This window comes from Corvus hawaiiensis, chromosome Z (assembly GCF_020740725.1).
Source record: "Corvus hawaiiensis isolate bCorHaw1 chromosome Z, bCorHaw1.pri.cur, whole genome shotgun sequence".
NCBI lineage: Eukaryota > Metazoa > Chordata > Aves > Passeriformes > Corvidae > Corvus > Corvus hawaiiensis.
Genome location: NC_063255.1, coordinates 51,427,851 through 51,449,762, shown reverse-complemented (window position 1 = coordinate 51,449,762; position 21,912 = coordinate 51,427,851). Strand labels below are relative to the sequence as shown.

General features: G+C 36.5%; 1 protein-coding gene across 6 annotated transcripts in view; it reads left to right on the top strand.

The window, feature by feature from the left end:
* DMXL1 (Dmx like 1) overlaps positions 1–21,912 on the top strand; it is a 77,839-nt gene that overhangs the window by 21,449 nt on the left and 34,478 nt on the right. For all 6 annotated transcript variants that reach the window (XM_048290677.1, XM_048290674.1, XM_048290673.1 and 3 more), the window contains exons 7-23: positions 32–207; positions 1,560–1,749; positions 3,217–3,385; positions 7,234–7,446; positions 8,185–8,438; positions 8,530–9,214; positions 9,748–9,869; positions 10,417–10,506; positions 10,793–10,895; positions 12,653–12,769; positions 13,989–14,213; positions 14,852–16,549; positions 17,113–17,223; positions 18,541–18,710; positions 19,917–20,014; positions 20,700–20,865; positions 21,652–21,904. In XM_048290677.1, coding sequence (XP_048146634.1) covers positions 32–207; positions 1,560–1,749; positions 3,217–3,385; positions 7,234–7,446; positions 8,185–8,438; positions 8,530–9,214; positions 9,748–9,869; positions 10,417–10,506; positions 10,793–10,895; positions 12,653–12,769; positions 13,989–14,213; positions 14,852–16,549; positions 17,113–17,223; positions 18,541–18,710; positions 19,917–20,014; positions 20,700–20,865; positions 21,652–21,904 — 4,840 coding nt within the window. The remainder of the gene's footprint in view (positions 1–31; positions 208–1,559; positions 1,750–3,216; positions 3,386–7,233; positions 7,447–8,184; positions 8,439–8,529; positions 9,215–9,747; positions 9,870–10,416; positions 10,507–10,792; positions 10,896–12,652; positions 12,770–13,988; positions 14,214–14,851; positions 16,550–17,112; positions 17,224–18,540; positions 18,711–19,916; positions 20,015–20,699; positions 20,866–21,651; positions 21,905–21,912) is intronic.

Below are 21,912 nucleotides of genomic sequence, written 5' to 3'. Positions count from 1 at the left end.
TATTTACTGTCTTTTTTTTGTCTTTCCACAGGATGACTGTCTTGTGAAAGTATGGTACAACACGGAGAGCTGGCGGTCAGCTGTAACACCACCTGGTGCCAGTCCAGAAAACCAAGCAAAAGAACTTGATTTTTCGTTTGTTTATTTGGCTCATCCTCGATCAGTAAATGCATTTTCATGGAGAAAGACCAGTAAATTCATGCCACGGTCAGTAGTTCTAATAACATGAGGTTCATGCAATGCCCAAAAACCCCCTCGCTTTTTGCAGTCTGCCTCTCTCTACAGTCAACAGTCACGCTATTGTGTGGTTACTTCAGTTATTACTTCAGTTATTGAGTGTGCACACCTTTTATACTGTTTGTGCTCTTGAGAGGATGGTAAGCATTCTCTTACCTGGCAAAGAGCTGGAAAGATAGAAGAGTAAGTCTCACAGACTGACTTAGGCATTGAACTTAATACAGAATCAGCTCTTGGAAAACCATTTCTCTTTGCATTTTTTTTGGTTGCACTAAATGTTCATTCATGCTTTTAATCTCGACTTGTTCTATCCTGATGGAATTAGAGCAAAGTCCTGTGACTTGAAGTCCTCTTTCACAAACATTCAAATATTTTCATGTCTTTTCATTTGTTTCTTAACCTAGTACAAAGCTAAACCTCTGTCAGAAGTAGTATCTGGAAATTGAATTCAAGTAATCATTTGGAACTGATATTTTGAGTTTGGGGTTTTAGGGTTGTGTTCAGGTGATTCCAAAATGACCTGTCCCTAGTTTTCATGAGTACTTGCAGTCTAAAACTGAAGTAGTGTTAGCAGTTTAGTTTTTTTATAGCAGTCTTTAAGACTCTTCATAAAGTCGTTGCTGTAGTTCTTACTATATAGGTCACTTTTGAAAATCCACCTGCTCCATGATTCCTAAGGGAGTTTGCTGCTGGACAGTCTGGTCATAGCTTTCAAGCCTTAGTTAGAGCTAAATTGTGAACTTACATGACCAGGAAACCTGATGATCTGCTTAGTTTTTTTACAGTGTACAGCTTAAGGTAATTGGATTTTTTGTCTATATATTTAACACAAATTGTACTTGGGAGAACAGTAATTAAAAATTTGTAGACTTAAATTTTCTGTTGTATCCCTTTTATTACCTGAGTTTCTTTCTTTTGGATGTGTAATTTTGTAAGTGGTAGATACCAGTAAGATCTGGAATTAAGATCAGGTATCCAGTATTATTATGGGCTTTTTATGTGAATGACTTTAAAAGATAAAAATACAGATTTTACTGTTCTGGGTATGAATTTTTCTTTACATCGAAATCCACAATTTGCTATTGCACTGTTGTGTGATGGCATGTGAGGTAATTTATAGTCAGATACTTGAACAGATGGGAAAGTCTTTCCTACATCATTTATTTTCCTAACAATATATTGATGAGTTTTTCTTTTGCTGGTATCTTTAAGTTGGTTCAATTCCAAAAACTGATAGTGGAAAACTGTTTGGAACTGTTGGTTTATTTTGATGCTGTGTAATAGTTAGCAGCTTCTTCACTCCTTAACTTTTCTTTCATTAGTGGTGCTGTCTGCAATGTACTCCTGACTTGCTGTAAGGATAATGTTTGTCGTCTCTGGGCAGAGACTTTGTTACCCAATGACAGTCTGTTGTATGGGGGAGGATACAGCAATTGGAGTGAAGCGGCGAACTTCACAAATAACTTCAAGAGAAATACTTCAAGTAAAGAAAAAGTGCAGAGTGCATTAGAGGTAAGAATTGAAATTGAACAGTGAGAATAAACACACATACAAACCTGTCATTTTAGACATGTTTGTCCTTTGTAACTCAGACATGTATCACAAGCTGAAATCCTTTATACCGGAGATGTGCATAAAATGTTACGAAAGGATGAACTTCCTTGAAATCTTCCTTGGGCAGGCTAAGCTGACAGCTCTTCTGCTGAGCTTCTCACATTGAAGACACACTGTTCCAAAGTCACAACTGCCTATTTTGGTCTGGTGACTGAAGAAAAGTGCTTTGCAGTATTTAATTCAAAGGGCTATGAACAGTATGGAGCACACATTATATATACGTTTTGTGAAACCCTGGAGTGATGCTGCCTTAAAATGTATGATAGGGGCTCACTTGTTACCTCTGATATTGTGAGATGCTCTCTCTGACTTCTGCAACTGGAGGAACAGTAATATGGAGGGAAGAAAAATAACTTTTCTGCTGTAGTCCTCAGAGCAGACTGCTCATAAGCATTAAGGCAAGTGATTTTTACTAGATAGTGTTTTCTAACCAGTGGGAATTAGTAAGAAAGTGTAGCATTAGTGGTCCGCATCAAAGGTATGTAGAACATATGTGGGCACTGTGCCTTTATCTTAATGAACTGATGTATTTTGCATGCTCACAGTGCTTTCTTAGCACATATAGCATACCTGAAAAATATGACAGGCTGAAAGGCACAACAGAGCAAGGAAAATAGAGAGGAGAGAAAAGGAAGATGGAAAAAGTTCTGTCTTCCTCTGGAGAATAAAAGGCAACATTAGAGATCCAAAGCAACAATTATGTGAGAATTGAGAGAAGACTGTTTGATATGAGCACGCTGCGTTAAGATGCAGAGCACAGCAAGTGAAAAGGAATACCAAGCATGTAATACCATCCTTAATACAGATTGTGTACCGCTGTGTAGCTTTGGGTGCTTGCATAGATGTCTACAGCACAAAAGGCTTGAACTGTGTGAGTCAGTCTTAAAAACTGAATATTATTTTTTTGCTTGGAAACATGTATTTATATAAAAGAGGAAGACCTTAAAACTCATTGTGCCCTTTTGAGGGGTGTTGAAGTGCGGATTTAATTAGATCCAAAGTACAGATCCTGTTTTTCAGACTGAAATGAGATTACTCAGATTTGCTGCTTTGTTCAGAATCCTGAATAAGCATGGCATATGTTTATGAAACCCAATAGTATCTTCTGTGTAAGTATAAAAACTCTATGAAAATTGTGCACTGAAGTAGTTACTATGTGAAGGTATTTTGTGGGCCTTCATAAATAAATCTAAAGGCACTGGTTTCTCTCAGCTGTGGACTCAACACAAACAATTTTGCAAGAAACAAAAATCAGCTTTTAATCTGAAAAGTAGCATTAATTAGTGCCTAGAAAACCACTTACAGATGAAATCTGCCTTTTTCTTTTTTGGAAGGATTTTAAATGATACCTTATTCTTCATGCAGTTAAACCTGAGGCACTTGCGGCGAGGAAGGAGGAGGTCAGGTGCTGTTGTAGCACATACTGGATATGCTCTGCATCAGCAAGATCCTCATGAAGCTCACAGGAGCATTCCTCCTCATGCAAATGCCCTTTGCCACTTCCATATTGCTGCCAGTATCAATCCAGCCACAGGTAAGAAATTCAATGCTTGCTATGAAATAAACTCCAATTTCTGTTAGGTACGTGTTCTCTCTGGAAACTTAGCAGGTGTATTTGTAGAGTATATGATCATGCAAAATTGCTAGTATGTTGGTTTCATTTATGCATGAAAGGACTTTCTACAGTAATGAAATGATCTGAATAAATTTCCTCTGCAGTAATCCTTTCTTTTATTTTGTATGTCTCTTAAGTGAGATTGATAGTGTCTAAGATGGAGAAAGCTAAGTATTTGTATCTGTGTTCAAAATTTACTGTGAATTGTGTATGATACTGGGAACCCACTGATAAAATAAAAAATTTCTAAGCTTCTTAAAGTGAGCACCTGACACTTAATTCTTGAAATAACCACATATTCCTGTACTTTTGTCTCAGAACCAGACAAAACATGCCTTCACCCTGCATTCCTTATAATTTGATATTGCCTTGAACTGGAACAACATGTTGATAGGGGTTGAGGTAACACCCCTATAGCTGCTGATACTTCTGTCTTTATTATCTTTGATATGCTGAAAATGAAGTGCCTGTCTGCTTGTTGAAAAACTGAATAGAAAAGCCATATTGACTAGCCTTTCATGAAGGTTGTGATGTGGTTTTCTGTGTCTAGAGTTAATGAACAAACATACTGTGCAATTCTTTTCTTAAACTAGTTAAGCTCTGTTTTGTAGTATTGTTTTCCTGTTCCTCCTGTTTGAAAGGCCAGTTTTAAGCTAAGGGCACTCATGTTTTGTTCATATTGGTAGCTGTACAGCCTTTGGTATGATTGGAAAGAACAAGTAGTTTCCATTAACACTGCTGCACTAAGGAAATCTCTAAACACTTTCTCCTTGATTAGTCTTCAGTGTTTTGAGTAGTGGTTCATTGTTTCATATTTTAATAGATAGGACAAGAATCACATCGAGCCTACCAGAACGAAACTTCCTGCATTTTTTTGCTGTACCATCAGTGCTATCCTATTTCTACAGTAAAAGTCTCCAGTGATTATTTATTACTGCCCAATGTCACACAGGAAAGTTTCTCGAAAGCTTCTTGGAGATTTGTAGACCTCCTCTGGTTTTTTTCCTCTTCATATTACGCAGTGAGCTAGCTAACTTTTTCATGTGGCTAGCACATAATCTTTGACCCCTTTTTTTTTTTTTTACCTACTCTTAATGCATTTCTTATTTTTGGTACAGAATAGCTAATGTCATGGTTTAACCCAGCCGTCAGCCAAGCCCCAGGCAGTCACTTGCTCACTCCCAGCAAGACTGGAGAGAGAATCAGAAGGGTAAAAGCCAGAAAACTCGTGGGTTGAGATAAAACCAATTTAACAGGGAAAGTAAAAGCTGCGTACACAACCAAAGAGAAACAAGGAATTAATTCAGTGCTTCCTATGGGCAGGGAAGTTTTCAGCCATCTCCAGGAAAGCAGGGCCCCATCACAGGTAACCATTACTTGTGATGACAAACACCATCACTTCAAGCTTTACCTTCTTCTTGTTTCTTCCCCCACTTTATATACTGACCATGATGTCACATGGTCTGGAATATCCTGGTCAATTTGGGTCCCCTGTCCTGGCTGTTTCTTCTCCCAATGTCCAGTGCAGCCCCAAGTTCTTCTCCAGTGTGGCAGTACAAAAAGCAGAAGAGGCCTTGGCTCTGTGCAAGCCCTGCTCAGCAATAACAAAAACATCTCTGTATTTTCAACCCCGTGTTCAGCACAAATCCAAAGCACAGCCCCGTACCAGTCACTGTGAAGAAAGTTAACTCCACCTCAGCCAAAACAAGCACAACTATGCAAACTTGAATTTTGCTTTTGATAGACTTTGCAGTATAAATATACCAAGCAGCAAACACATAGAATGAGGATAAAAATAATCTTGAAAAAGATCAGAAAAATATTTTCCTAGGTACTTAAAACTTGGGCCTTTCTAATCTTGTATTCTTTTAATGTTACCTGTATTAATAGGTATCTGTTTTAATAATGTCTTTTGGATCACTTGGTCTTTAATTCAGTCGATTGGAAGATAACAGGTTGTTCTTTAATGCGGAACCTCTGAAGTAACTGTCACATTTTAAATCTTAATTAGAAGAAATATATGTTCTCCCTTACAGTCAAGTCCTTAAGTACCTCAGTCTAACCGAATTCTCTAAGTAGGCCTTTTTGTTGTCCCTTTTGAAATTAAATTTAATTCAAAAACCTAATTGTATTTCCTTTCATTCAATTTAAAGAAAATTGGTTTGTGATCTCTTACTTGAACATTTTCCATTACTAAAACATTTTGAAGTACTTGATAAAAACTAAAGCCAAAACAGCTTTATCGCTCATTCACTTCACGTTTTGAAGAATAATACTGTCATGTATATTTATATAAGAATAAATATCATGTGAAACTAAAATCTTTGAGACCTAATTTTATAATGATTTTACTTTCACTGGTGTTCAGCCTGGGTGGAATTCAGTGAAAGGAATAAGCGGTGGTTGCTAGGACAAAATTGTCTCTAGGCAATTTCAGGAAAAGTTACTGAATCCTAAGACTTCAGAAATTTTCTGGGAAGAGTGATTGTGATTTATGAAGCAAATAGAAATTCACTAAGAATAATGTCCAGAGATGAACATCATTTAGAAGCTGGTAGTTTTAGATGGAAATTGGAAAAAAAAGTGATTTCTTTAGTGACTTTGATAAGTACTCAAAAAGCACATAGATTTATAATCTAATCTGAAAAGTAATCTTTCTAGTTCACTTTATTCACATTTACTGTAGCTTCATCTTCCAACAAGGGTCAACAGAATTTTTCCTTCCAGGTTCTGTTACTTGCCAGATGTATTATGATACTTTTGAGACTGGCATTGCCCTGTGTAGGAAGATAGACTGTATTTCTTAAATGAGCTGTGCTACTTTTGCCCCCTTCCCCTGCTATACCCCCTCTCCACAACAAAATTGCTGGTTGTCCTGGTGCTCCTTTCTTTTATCTGTGTGCTCTCAGTTACAGTTTTCTTTGGCTAGATTGGAGGATTAGTAATTCAAACCCATCACTGATTCTGATAAAAACAACGGATTTGGAGTGAAATGTATTTTGTCTCCCAGGACATGGAATTTAAGTAATGCTGCATAAATAGGGAGCAGAAGGAAATGACTATACATGGAGACTTCTAGGTGGGAATTATATGCAGTATGAGATTTTAACATATTGCTGTATCATGGATTTGAGGAAATTGCTATAAGTCACCTACCTGCTTTTTAGCTTTGCTTAGTTTTGATTATGTTACTCTGCAGCAGTCTCATCCTTGCTTCTGTCACACACTTGTGATTACTGCTTTTTTTTTTCAGAGCAACATGGAACACCAAATACCATCAAACAGCAATGTGAATTAATAGAATATATCAGAACCAGAACTCATGGGGTTTTATGATGGTGTGACAGAGGGCATTTTCTGGTCTCTGTACTAATTTTTGCTAATGTAAGCCTGTGGTCTTTGATTACAGTGTATATCTACTGCAGCATCCATTGTAGACTAAATGTTGGGAAATTATGTTTAAATGGTTTGGTTCATACTGAGCTGTAGTAGCAAAAAATAAGGTAAATTAACCTATATGGACAGTGTTACATCAAGGAGATATGACATTGCAGGACCCTACTGTTATCCTAATGTAAGCACACCAAAGAACCTCTGTGTGGAACAAGTCTGAAAGCAGATGATGTTGGTGAGAGGAATGGCAAGTGGCAATACACTTAGATTTATTTTTTTCATTGTGGGGTTTCTGCTTAAAAACCATTTATCTAAAATTTTTTTTTGACCAAGCTTGTTTAGTTCTCAGAAATGTCAATATCTTTTTCTGGTAGATATTCCTCTACTCCCTTCTATCACATCTCTAAGTCTTGGTGAAAATGAAGAAAAAAGTGGACCTTTTGTTGTGCACTGGCTAAACAACAAAGAACTTCATTTTACCTTATCTATGGAAGTGTTTTTGCAACAACTTAAAAAGAGTTTTGAACATCATTCTCCTGAGACTAATACTGAGGATTCTAATCAGGTGGATGGCAGAACAGAAGAAGGTAAAAGTCATCTACACATATATCATATAGAGAAATGGCCTTCAGTTTATAAAGTAATTTGTAATGTTCCCCCAGGGGAAGTAAGAGATGGGCAACTTGACATGTAAGGATACAGGCAGATTACAGTAGCATTTCAATGCGTTTTCTTCCCTTACACTGAAAGTATCTAAGTGACTTTAAAAAAATTTATCTGGAAATTCTGATTTCTCTTTTTAGAGAGAAGAATTCCAGAAATTTTGAGTTATATATGCTGAAAACGGTATTATTTAATTAGGCTCAACTGGAGGCCTTTGCATGAAAGTGTTACTTTAATATTAAGGAAACAGGAGCAACTTTAGAATTAACTTTCTTTTTTTCGATATTAATGTGCAGCTAATTTAAATAGCTTTATTCTATAATATAATACAATACAGTCAATTAGTTTGAATATATACATTCTGGAGATTATTGCCTTTGCTCTGTCTATGCATGCAAAAATTAGTATAAAAGAAAAATATTTCAAATTAAGGTGCGACATAAACTATTTTGGTTTGTTAGACACTGAGCTCCATTAGAGGATTTATGGTTATAATTTTCATTCTTTTAAGTTAGCTCTCATAGGAGTGGCTTATAAAAGGCCTGAAATTAGCTCCAATGCGTGAATAATGCTGCTTGTTATACTTCTGGTTTTGAATATTATGTATATATATATCTCTCTCTCTCTATGTATATCTATCTATCTGTATCTGTGTATTCTAGAAGCTGATGAAAATGGAGATGAACAAAAAGGAAACCAAGAAAAGAAGGAACTGGATGATGAGAAAGCTGCTCCATATTCAAACCTTGTTCCTTTATCCTCTGCTATTATTGATCATGAAATTGAAATTCTGCTTTCTGAATGGGGTAAAAATGCTGACATGCTCTTCAGTATACATCCTATGGATGGCTCCCTGCTGGTGTGGCATGTGGACTGGCTAGATGAATACCAGCCTGGCATGTTTCGCCAGGTGCAGGTACTTCATTCCTCCTGCATTTTACACTGCTGTTCAGTGAGAAGTGTGAGGGGAACTCTTAACACTTACTCTTTCTTTCTTAAAATTGCAGGTGTCGTTTGTCTCGAGAATTCCTGTTGCATTTCCAACGGGTGATGCAAACTCTCTTTGCAGAAGTATAGTGATGTATGCTTGTACCAAAAATGTTGACTTAGCTATTCAACAAGGCAAACAAAAGCCTCCTGGCCTTACACGATCTTCATCTATGCTTATCTCTTCTGGACACAGTAAATCAACCAACAGTTTAAAACTAAGTATCTTCACACCTAATGTTATGATGATTTCCAAACATGCAGATGGGTCACTGAACCAGTGGCTAGTGAGTTTTGCTGAAGAATCTGCTTTTTCAACTGTACTCAGTATTTCCCATAAATCCCGATACTGTGGTCACCGTTTTCATCTTAATGACTTGGCTTGCCACTCAGTATTACCACTGCTGCTTACAACCTCACATCACAATGCTCTAATTTCACCAGATGTTGAGACAGCACTACAGGCAGATGATTCTTTAAAGTCTCAGGAGTCACCAGTAAGACCTCAGAGTAGAGGCAATGCAAATGTGACGTCCCAGGATCCCAACGCTGTTTACAGTGAACTTATTCTTTGGAGAGTAGATCCTGTTGGGCCTTTGTCCTTTTCTGGTGGAGTTTCTGAACTTGCTCGGATCAATTCTCTTCATGTTTCAGCTTTTTCTAATGTTGCATGGCTGCCCACACTTATACCCAGCTATTGCCTTGGTGAGTTTCATTTTCTGATTAGTGAGGTGTTCTAGAATAAAATTAATGTAACCTAATAGTGCTCTTAAATAGATAATACAGATATACTTGAATGTACTGAAAAAAATGTTAAGCATGGGTCCTTTATTTCACAAATTTGAAGTTGCTGGTACTTGGGAATTCTTTATTCCTATTTGAAAAGTTGCTGTGTTCTTCTGTCTTTTATGTACTTGGTATTTTAGGAGCTTATGCAGTAAAGTTCTTTTAGACTAGTGCATACTTCAGAGCATGCTGAAGATTTAAAAGCTGAGGGAGATATAGCTCTAGTTTGCAAATGGAATTCTTATTTCCTTTCATACACTTTGATTTGGTTGCTAAGAGCAGCTTTAGACTTTGTAGTTCTTTCTTGCGAATGGCAATTAACAGGAGATTTTTTTTTTTAATGTTGTATTGTTTTTCATCATAACTTCAAAATTTCCTCTTATCAAAAAAAAAAAAAAGGAAGCTATATGGTGTTTGAATATTTGAGCACTTTCTACCTTCCTGCTTTTCAGGTGCATACTGTAATTCTCCAAGTGCCTGCTTTGTGGCTAGTGATGGACAGCATTTAAGATTATATCAAGCTGTAATAGATGCCAAGAAACTTCTGTGTGAGCTCTCCAATCCAGAAATTTCTGTAAGTGAAAAGCTGTCTCAAGTTTTTGCATATTACAACTTCATTCAGTTGCACTAGACTCAGACTTGGTGGTGACTGACTAAGCTGGTTGCTGAGGATTTCACAGATGATTCTGCTTGTAAAAACAGATTAGGTAAAGGTTTTTTAGCCATACTGTATTTCATTTAATCTCAAGCTATGCATGTTGAGGCAGGTCCAGGTTTGATTGGGAAATATCTGTGAAGTGCTTGCACTACAAGGAATAATAACTCTGTGTGTACATTGCCATCCTAACGAAAAGTTGAGACAGTAATGCAGCTTTTGGGGAAAGGACAATAAATTGCTGCATGTGGGGCTTTCCAGATACTCCTATCACCTTTCAGCCATCAAAACCAAATGTGCTCTTCATAAAACAGGGAATGTTACTTGTGTTCTTACTGAATCACTACTAGTGTATTTTTAATGCTTTAGTTAACACTTGCATAGTGATGTTGCACCTATCTAGCAGGCTATGCCACAGAAATGCGCAAGAGTTAACAAGACCACTCCCCTGATTCTTTTCAAACAGAAGTATGTCGGTGAAGTTTTTAACATTGTAAGTCAGCAATCTACAGCTCGCCCGGGATGTATCATTGAACTGGATGCCATCACAGAGCTTGTAAGATCTTTTGCTATACTCATTTTATGCCATATAATTAGCTTTTTAAAAAGTGTTAATAACAGAGGCAAGACCTGTAGCTCTCCATCAGGTGAACTGGAGGTACTTAAAGACTGTTTTTGACATGTACTTGTTTTCAACAGTACCTGTAAATGAAAAGAGTGGGAGTAATGAAGGTGCATTTTCATGAGTCGTCTTTTGTTGATGTGTTTAACTTACCGAGAGAGAGCAGTCCTGAAAAGTATACGCCATGGTGTTCACTTCTTGTGTGTTTTTACTTTCTTAGCATGGCCGGAAAACACAGTTATTCCATGTTTTTCAAGAAGACTTTATTTTAAGTAACCCGGAGAGGGAGATGCCTTCAAAGAAGAACAATTTATCAGTCTCTGGTAAAGAATTCTGTTTCATAGAACATTGAGGACTGTTTTATTTTTCATTCCACAGAAGAAAAAGAAGTTGTTAAATGGTTTTGATCATTTTACTGTCAAATACCTTATTTGAGATCTTCAGAGGAGCATTTGGTCTAATGAAACTCATGAGTGTTTCACTTCCTTTTGAGTTGTGGGCAACCAAATTTTCGATCAAGTAGTTTAAATCACAAGATACCCATTGTATACTGTATTCAGCAGTCCCTTACATGAAGGGGAAAAGAGTTTTAAATGTGAAGCCTGTAGTTGTAGGGTATATGACACAGACAAAACTTACTGTATTCTTTCATGGTAGGTGCTCTTCCTTTACATCAGCCAAATACTGTTCCTCAGGTAAATAGTATAAAAAATGGCAGGCCAAACAATTCATCCTCGCTATAATACTCTTGAGTAGTGTGTGGATTTGTAGGTTTTTGGACAGATCTGAATTGCTCTGGAATACATGATTAGTTTTCCTCGGTGAAGTGGCCCAGTTACCATGTTATATAGCCATCACATTGTTCTCTTCCAATGAAATAATGTGGGGGAGGAATAGGAGTCAGAGTAAAGTTTGTGATACCAGGTCATCTGCAGTACTAAATGGAGTCCTGAGTGAAAGGAAGCAGAGGTGTGAAAAAGTGTAAAAGGGACCTAGGCAAGTATTACTTGAACTGGATATACATAATGATTATTTGGGAATTGGCTCTTTCTACCTGAGGAAGAGATTTGGAGTAGTGGAGATAATTCCAGCCCTCAGCAGAGTTCAAAAAATGCAAATGGGATGTTGAAAATTAGGAACAAAATAAAGAGCAAAAACAGTGTTACTCTACAGCATAATTGTATGTTTACATCTTGAGTGTGATATACAGAAAGAATTTTAAGAGAAATATGGAAAATATCTTAGACATCTGTATGTGTTCTGAAAGTCTGTATAGATTGCTGCATGCTATCACTGTAAGGAATTGGGCTAAATGAACCCTTTGAAAAACTGTTAAATTAGAACTGTATCATTTGCATGCATTCCAATTTGAAAGTATTTTGTAATACTTTTAAAGCTTCTTTCCTCTTTATTAATGCATGAAGGTAGTTATCTCATGTTGTTTTTAAAAAGAGCAAATTAACTTCCATACATTTTTCTATGGTACCACAAGCACTGCAATGTGAAAAGCACAGGGCAAATACAGATTATTCTTGATAATGTTTGATGTATACATGCACCTTAAAGGGTTGGAGGAATCATGGAGGAAAAAGAGTCACTAAATTAACTATTCCTTCTTGGTCCTGATGGTTTGACTTGAAAGGAAGAGGGTGCATAGGTGCACCCTCCAGAAATGGGCATCTATTGATAGTACAGCTCACATCCTCTTCTCTTTGTGTAAAACTAGAGCAAGTGAATTCTTGCAGAATTTAGGAAGAAGCATTGTATCACTTGTGTTCCAGACTATACTGTACTGATAGTACATTCTGGAATTTAACTTTAAACATAGCAAAGTCAGGCAAATACATTGTCATTTCTGAATGAAAACATTGACAGCTCTTACATGAGTGTACCTGTAATTGTAGTGGTTGTTGGTTGTGATAAAAGACTGAGAAAACTAATGTAACACTTAGATACAGTCAGACCTTGTATTTCAGTATTAGTTCATGTTAGCTAAATATGATTATTTGCTAGCCAGCAAAATTTAGTTCTCCTTTCAGGTGAATAACCCCTAAGATCTTCCTGCTCTCAATTTCACCAGGTAACCAGCAGAATGGATTCTCAGAAAAATTCTACTTGATAGTGATAGAGTATACACAAAACCATTCATTGCTACATATGTGGCATTTACATTTGAAGTCAGTTCCTGTTTCAATAGGTAAGCCCTCTTTCTTGTATTTTTCTTTAAAAAAACCCTGCTATCTAGTGAATATGTGCTGTTCAGTGTAATCTAAATTGTATATCATCTTTTTGAAAAGATTCTGCAATTGATTACAAGATTTTATCACAACCATTCTCTCTTGGTTACTTAATTTTCTGATTGCTGAAACTCTTCACCCTGAGCCCAGAGTTTGTTATTTTTCATGCTTTCTGAGGCCAGATGTGTTTAACTGGCTTTGATACAGTCTAACAGTTAAGTTGTTTTGCTTTTTGGAAGGTTTTGTTCTGCAATTTTTGAGTTTGTACATAAGTTTTAAATTGGACCATAGTCTGAAGCACCTAAGCATCAGTGATGCCATTACAATTCCAAAAAATTTTGATGTTCTGAAATCTGGTTCTCTTTCAAACTACCAAACTACCTCTAAAACTATAAAGCTTTAAAGAAAGGTAAGATATGCTTTGGTAGTGTTCTGTTGACACTTGAAGATTTTAAGAAAATGTAAATCTGATATTCTCCACTTACCAGAGGAATCTGTTATATTACATATTTGTCACGTAAACTAAATTAGTATTTCTTATTGTTGCTTTCAAATGAGAGGTGTATTATTGCAATTAGTTTATAAGTTAGTGAGAATAATAAAGATCTAAGTTTTCTGATGCACTCATTTGATGAGGAGATGACTGATAAGGCGTTTCAACAGACCTGTTGGAAATTTTCATGTTCCATCAATTTCATACTTCAACTATTGTTTTATTAAAAAAGGGAAGCATTCATATCACATTTTCTGTAGGTCTATGTTTTAAGGAATAAAATAGCTGTTATTAAAACTTCTCTGAAAAATAACTTTCACCAATGTGTGAGTTAAGACATGAAGGTCTTAATTTTTTCTAGCTGTAGGTATTCTTTGCTTAGTGAAACCTTATTTTCAGTGGATAGCCACATACATACCTTTTTGACTTTTTGACTACCTTTTTTGTTATACTTCAATTGTTTTATAATTTCTCAATAGTTCTCATATCTCAGAAGTATTTAATCTGAGATGTCCTCGCATTTCTCTTTAAATCTGAATACGAAAATGCATTTTATTAGAATGAAAGTAAAATTTTAAGTCATGTTTTGTCTGTCTCTTTTGGAACTGCTAAGGTGAGTAAAATCACTTCTTACATTAAAAAAAATAATTGACCTTTTCAAATTAACAATGCAAACTTTTTTTTAGATGAAAAGATAGGTTCATATCCGTCTGAAGAAGCAACACAAACAGAAGAATTGTATTCTTCACCAGATCCAGAGAAGATCCAGTCACCTTTCACTCAAAAGTATCGGGCCTGTAGAGCAAATCTTCAGAGCACCAGCCGGCTTACTCTGTCTTCCAAAATGGTGTATAGTCAAGAGTTGAGTATGCCAGAAGGAGTAGAGATAATAAGCGTAAAGCCATCAGCAGGTTTGTGATCTTTTTTAAAAGACTAAAACAGGGAATCTCTGCCTTTCTGCCTTTGGTCTTAAAATAGAAACAAAGTAATAGGAAGTTTTGGATTTGTTGTTAGAATTGAATATTTGTATGTGAATCTAAAAGGTTTGCTAAAATGTACTTCCCTGACTTAATATCTCTGTCCTGGAGCTAACACTAAAATGAAGCTCTTATCTATTTACTGTATTCCACATTATTGCAATAAATAGAATAGTAGAAACACAAATGTTGCTTTGCAGTCATTCATGAAATTTTTTGTAGGATCTGTACTAAATGTTAAGGTTTTCGTCAGTACTCTTTCAAAAATAGAGAGTTCTAGATTTTTCAATAGCTAAATGTTCATTTGACAGAAGAGAATGTATGTTAATATTTGTGTTTAAATAATATAATTTGTCTCCTCTCTAGAGCACAAAATGCCATCAAAAGGTAGAACAGTTTCATCGTATGTTTGTCATATTGTCTCATTTGTGAGGCCCTGTAAAAGACCTCTTTGTGAGGAAGCAGTAATCCTTTTTTTAACTTGGAGTAATAGAATGGTGGCTGAATAAAAATGTTGTTGGTTTTGCTTTTTAATATTTCCCCTAGTAAAAGTGTATTTTATTTCATTTTAGGACATCTCAGTTCTTCTTCCATATATCCTGTTTGTCGTGCGCCTTATCTGCTGGCTACTTCCTGCTCTGATGAAAAAGTTCGATTCTGGAGATGCAGGGTTGTCACTGAATCATCATCTTCTTCCGTGCCGGAATATAGCACAGACAGTGATGTTAAATATGTATGGGAAGAATGGCCATTACTGATTGAGGATGGACTTCCTAGTAGTAGTGCTATTAATGTTCCAGGGAGGCCAACTGAAGTTAGCTGTGCACACACAAACAGATTAGCAGTAGCATACAAGCAGGTAGCATCTGAAAACAGCCATCTTTCTCAAGATTTTGTGATGCACGTTAGTATTTTTGAATGTGAATCCACAGGGGGTTCTTCATGGATTTTAGAACAGACGCTTAATTTAGATGAGATAGGCACCATGTTGGACTCTGGTGTTAGTGTTGATAGGAATTTAGTGGCATATAACCAACAAGACGCTTCTCTGTCTCATGGTGGGAATATTATACCCAACACTAAGCACTTGGTACACTTAGATTGGATGTCTAGGGAAGATGGTTCCCATATTCTGACAGTGGGAATTGGATCAAAACTTTATATGTTTGGTCAGCTGTGTGGGAAGAGGCAAGAACAAAATGGTAATGAGATTGTAGCGATCTCCCACAGTGGCAGTCCTAAGGCTGCAACCCTTTCTGGGTTTGTTCTGCTGCGTTGTGTTGACTTGGTTTCATCTGTAGAGGGGTCACCTCCTTTTCCTGTTTCCTTGTCTTGGGTGCGTGATGGCATTCTTGTAGTTGGAATGGATTGCGAAATGCATGTTTATTCTCAGTGGCAGTCTCCTTCTAAGCAGGAACTAGTTGGTACAGATTCCTACAGTGGAAGTATGCCATGCATAACTAGCTTAATGAAACAAAGCCAGTCAGCTGCCTCAGGTTTGCATCCACCAAAGAGAACCTTGACCAGATCTATGACCAGCCTTGCACAGAAACTTAGTGGGAAACGATCTGCCTGTGATCTGTCTATGGAAATGGAAGATTCTGGTCTTTTTGAAGCAGCTCATACATTATCTCCAACTTTACCTCAGTACCATCCATATCAACTGTTGGAACTCATGGATCTTGGTAAAGTACGCAGAGCAAAAGCCATTCTGTCCCATTTGGTGAAGTGCATTGCTGGAGAAGTTGTTGCTATAAATGAGTCTGAGCCTAATCATGACAAGAGGCTCAGATCTCTGACAATCAGTGCTAGTGGAAGTACCTCAAGAGATCCCAAAACGTTCAGCAAAACTGAGACTACAGACTATATCGAAATAGACTCTGTTCCACCATTGCCTTTGTATGCTCTGCTTGCTGCGGATGATGATTCATCTCACTCCTGTTCAGAGAAGTCCAATAATCAAAACAGTCAAAACAAAAAGGATATGCCCAATGACAGTTACGAAAATCTCTTTCAAAATACTGTTATAAGTACAGATGACCTCGTCATGTTTGAGGCAGATGAAGACAGTTCAAAACCAAAAGTCATCGATCTTTCTCAGTACAGCCCAACTTACTTTGGACCGGAACACGCTCAAGTTCTTTCTGGTCACTTGCTTCATTCAAGCTTGCCAGGTCTGACTAGGATGGAGCAAATGTCTTTGATGGCCTTGGCAGATACAATTGCTACTACCAGTACTGACATTGGAGAAAGCAGAGACAGAAGTCAGGGTAAGTTTTCTCTTCCAAGTTAAATGTGCTACTGTGCTTCACAATCTTTCCTGGGATTTCTTCCTATTTTGGAATATTTTTGTGGCTTAAAAAGCAACGATGCACCTTCATTTCATAGTATAACTGTGCCATCACAGTATTTACTATTTAACTAGACTTTCAAGGCCTAATGCTTTGATAAAAAGCAGATTTTCTTTTGCTATCTGGTAATGCCACTGTGAGTCCATCAGTCCACATACTATAATTATTTTTAATTCACTTTCGAAGAGACAGCTTTCTTAATGACAAATATTTGTTGTACGCTGTAGAGAAATTGAGACATAATTTGGTTTACTTTTTTTAAACCAAAACTTGTTTCTTGCATTAAACAGAACAAATAACTTCAAAAGGCTTTATATTTGAAATTTTCTTCTTTGTCTTTTCTTGAAGGGAAGAATTATAGATTAAGCAATCATACGTACAAATTTAAAGCGTTAGCAGTCACAAAATTATATTTCTTCTGTTAAGATACACAATACTTTGAGTTATTTCTGTAAAGTGTGTGTAAAAATATTTATTTCCAGGTGGAGAAACTCTTGATGAGTGTGGTTTAAAATTTTTATTGGCTGTTCGGCTTCACACATTTCTGACAACAGCGCTTCCTCCTGTGCATCGAGCTCAGCTGCTTCACCAAGGTAACTGATGTGTTTTCTTAGATGAGTTGAGTTTTAGTGATGTAGCTGTACATATGACTGGTGTGCTGTTGATGTTCCTCTGCAGAATCAGTGATTTAATTGGTTGGGGTTTTTCAGGAAAATATTGTCCAATATGAATGAATGCTGGAGCAGAAAATATTTTGGTTTTGGTAAAGGTCTTGGAACTGAAGTGATTTTTTTTTTTAACAAGTTTTTAGTTGGCAGGGGAGTGTTTCCGTTTCCCAAGAGTAAATGGCTTTCTAGTACCATGTTGTTCCAGTAACCTTCTGCAGGAATAATATAGTAGAAAACAGTACATATGTAGGGGTTTGGTACATAGTTGGGAAAAAAAATTACTACTCAGATATTAAATATTTCTATATGCTTACTGTAATTATACAATCAACTATTTCATATAGGGTTGCAAGTTTTTTTATAATTTAACTAGTTCTATCCTGATATTGCAGATGACAGAATTAGATGGATTTGATTAGTCATAATCAGATCTAAAGGACTGGCTGTGGTTACTCCTTTAGCAATCATGACAGTTGATGGCATTTTCAATCACATGGCTTGTCACCCTTCAGCTGAATCAGAGGTTGGAATTTGCCAGGACAGCCACAGCAGAGCATTGCAGAGTTAGCTTTCTGATGGAGTAGTTTTAGTTGCAATACTTCTGCTTCTGGTGAGCTCAGAAACTAGTGAGAGTGAGAAGTGCCTCCGGGGCACACACGGAGGTGCCTTTCTAAAGAAGCGTCTGGCCCTCGCTGGAGTTGCAATTGTCCATAGCCAGCTATGTTGCTGCTTAGTAATTGCTGTCTTCCTCATGAGATTTTTTTACTTCAAGTTTTCTTTTGTATCTTTATCCCCAAATGTGTTTTCTGCTCTGATTATCTCAAGCCTGTGCATTTTCTAATCCAAGTCAAAATAGTGAACCTACCTTTCAAAATCCTGAAAAATTTAACCAATACACTGCACTTTTTATCATGGCTAATCTTAGTGCCACTTACTATCCATATATTTGAACTTCGTAGAGAAGCTCTTGCTCTTTGCAAACTTACCTAAGGAGTTTGCAGATGAAAAGTTGTTTCCAGCTGTATGATTTTTCTGTAATATTTGATACGGAGTCCTAAGAAATACTCTTAAATTTCTGTTGCCTCATCAGCAATGCACTTAAAAATTCAGTTTGACCTTCTTCCCTTTTCCCTTTCCCATTCCCTTGTTTTCAGATTCTGGATTATTTTATTAATGAATGTCTCCTGAATTTTCTGTTGTTTTGTTTTTTGGGTTTTTTTTTCCTAAATGTTTATTATGTAGGCTTATCTACCAGTCACTTTGCCTGGGCGTTTCATTCAGTAGCGGAAGAAGAACTCCTGAGTATGCTCCCTGCAGTGCAGAAGGGAGATCCAGCATGGTCAGAGCTCAGAGCTATGGGTGTAGGATGGTGGGTTCGAAACATCCACAGCCTGCGGAAATGCATAGAAAAGGTAATCATAGCATTCTTAAAAAAAAAAAACAACTTACCAAAATCTTTCCAAACAGCTGTTCTCCAGTGTTTACTTTCTATTTATGTAGTTTTAAGTTTTTAGATAATGAAGTTTTTCTGAATGTTTTCCTGAAGTTTTGTGCTGTATTCTTTTGTATGTGTTTTTTTGTATCAATATGAACTTCTGTATATAACTAAATTTTTCTTAGTACTTTAGATTTCAAATTCCAGTGTGGAGTACATTTTTTGCTCTTAGATACTCCATTTTAAAGGTAATATTGTGCCGTGCTTATTGTGGATGCTCAAGATACAGATGGAGCATACAGGTTTTTTTTATGGCAAAATTGAGAAACAAGTTGTGGGAAAAGGTTCTCTTTAGAAACCTATCAGAAGTGGGAACAATTTAGGTATTATATGTACATCTGTCTTGCAAATTGATTGTTTTCCATGATAAACAAACCTTCTACTGTTTTGTTTTGGCTTGGTGGGGTCTTTTGTTTGTTCGAGAATTTTGTTGGGTTTCTTATATTAAATATTTTAATCATCACAGATGTGGCAGTAAGCCTAACCAACTTCATTATCACTTGTTTTAAGCTCTTGGAAAAGCCAAGTATGTTGAGCTAAAAAATGACATGCACAAGATACTTTGACTACAAAGCATGAAGTGGTAAAATGCATGTCTCTACTTTTACTTTTAAATCTTCAGTAATTAATCATCACTTTATGAAACTTAACTGCCTTGCATTAAAAAAATTCCAGATATTCTGGGCCTGAGTTTAAGGTTACCTTACATGGGTCTTGAACTAGTCTTGCTCCCACTTACCCTGTTTCCTTTCCAACCTCCAAAAGTAACCTATAAACCTTTTTTCCTGTTGTGACTGGTCCCATCCTGGTTTTCAAGACTCCATCTGTCCTTTGGTTACCAGAGAAATTAGTAAATTAATTTTGTTATGGTTTTAGAAACTGATTTTGGATATAGGGATTTCCTTTTGATCTGCAAAAAAACTTCTGGAACTTGAAGAGCATGAGCTAAGTGATATCAAAGGGGCTGTTGTTCTTACATCAGACTCATAATGAGAGGAGGGATCCTGTATAAAAGAGAACGTCAGAGCATTATGGGGTATGGCATGCCAGAAGCAACAAGAATCCCATTTAAGATTAATTTAAATTGTGGTTGGTTTTTTTTGCTTTTGACCTGTCTTCGCAGGTGGCTAAAGCAGCTTTCCAGCGAAACAACGATCCGCTTGATGCGGCCATTTTTTACCTTGCGATGAAGAAGAAGGCTGTTATCTGGGGATTATACAGGTATTCAAGCTCTTACATGGAATTTCACAGTCTAGTATAATTTTGGGGAAAAAAGTTGAATATGGTGGTAATCCAAAGGAAGCACAAATATTACCATTGAAAGCTGGGGTGTGATTTCTAAACCAGTCGTTACATTGAATGAGTAGTTTCTGATCTTATATTTACTGAAGGAATTTAATTGCTGTTTCTGAAGGTAGATACTTAAAGTTTTAGTCTCAAATGTCCTGTAATTCTAATTACTGCTTAATTCTGATTTACTTTTGAGAAACAGCAGTGTAGTGTGTGAAATGCCATGCCTATCTTTTGCATGAGTGTTTGCTGTTAAAAATTTTACCTTAAGTTCAGGGGACTGAATTACGTCTTTCTAACTGATGTTTCATAATGCAGCATTCAGTGTTGCAAACCTTTTGAAAACTAATTTGCATTGTCACTTAAGAGCTAACCTTAAGAAAAATGGGGTTTTCTGTACTTGTATTGGGTTATTGAAAATACCATTAGGTTTTGTATTTACTAAAGTTTCTGCTATTTTTAAATATGTAGCCTTCTTAACTCCCAGTGTGGTGAGAGACTCTGCATTTCCTAATGTGAGATCTGTGTAAAATTATACTGACATCTGAGGAAATGAAGAACCATTGTGCATCTAAGAAAATGTAAAATGTTTTTATCAATTATGTTTGATATGCAGGTCCCAAAAAGATACTAAAATGACACAGTTTTTTGGAAACAACTTCACTGAGGACAGATGGCGTAAAGCAGCATTAAAAAATGCTTTTTCTTTGCTCGGCAAACAGCGTTTTGAACATTCTGCAGCATTTTTCTTGTTGGCAGGACACTTAAAAGATGCAGTGGAGGTAATAAAATTTTTTATGTTTAAGACTGTTACATTGTCTCAAATATACAGATAGACTGAATGTAGTTTGCATTTTGCATTAGTATGACCCCTGAAGCTTCTTATGCTTTCAATCCGTGCTCTTCTTTCCCACCCGAAATCAATGAAAAATACAAAACCTTCATCTTTACATTCTGAATCCTTTTAGCTGTCGTATTAGTGACACTGAAAAGTGACGTGGGGGTAATTTCTCTGCTCTAATACTAAGGGGCCTACCTACCATTAGTTTCCTTTCAGATTGTCTACCCAGTCCTATATGAAGACAACATAGTTTCTTATTAGGAAGTTCCAGACATGGTGTTTCGGCAGTGATGTGGATTAGCTCCTAGAATCCCTTTACAAAAACCAAACCAAACAAAAATTATGTCCTCAGTCTGTTTGAATTGCAATATTGTGAGGAAATTAATCTCTTTGATAATGAAGGATTTGTTCTGTAAAGCTTTGTAACTAAAACAACCAGAATCAAGAGGTAAGAGGTGGCATGTGCACATTGACAGTGATCTATTGAAGCCAGTCAATTTCAAAGATCTGTTGTCATGCCATATCTAAACTGAAGAAATGCGAATCAGCTCTTGCATGTAATAGTTAGCTACATCTGTTCTGTATACTTCTTGCTCACTTTTTATGGAGTTGATAGTCCAACTTACTTTAATCTGAGCAGATTTATTTCACTTCCTGTCCTGTAATAATTTTAAACTGAGGAGAAATTACAAAGTCTGGTCGTTTAAATATACTTACTCTCAATTAGGTCTGCCTTGAAAAACTGCATGACATTCAGTTGGCTCTTGTAATATCAAGACTTTATGAATCGGAGTTTGAAGTGTCTAGTACTTACAAATCTGTACTGCAGAAGAGAGTTCTGGGAAGTGTGTCTACTGGAAAAGAGAGCTCAGGAAACATACACTGTGACCCCTTTCTGCGAAGTATGGCATACTGGATTTTGGAAGATTATAGCAAGGCTCTTGACACTTTAATTAAACATTCTGTTGAAGATGAAGGAGGTAAGAAT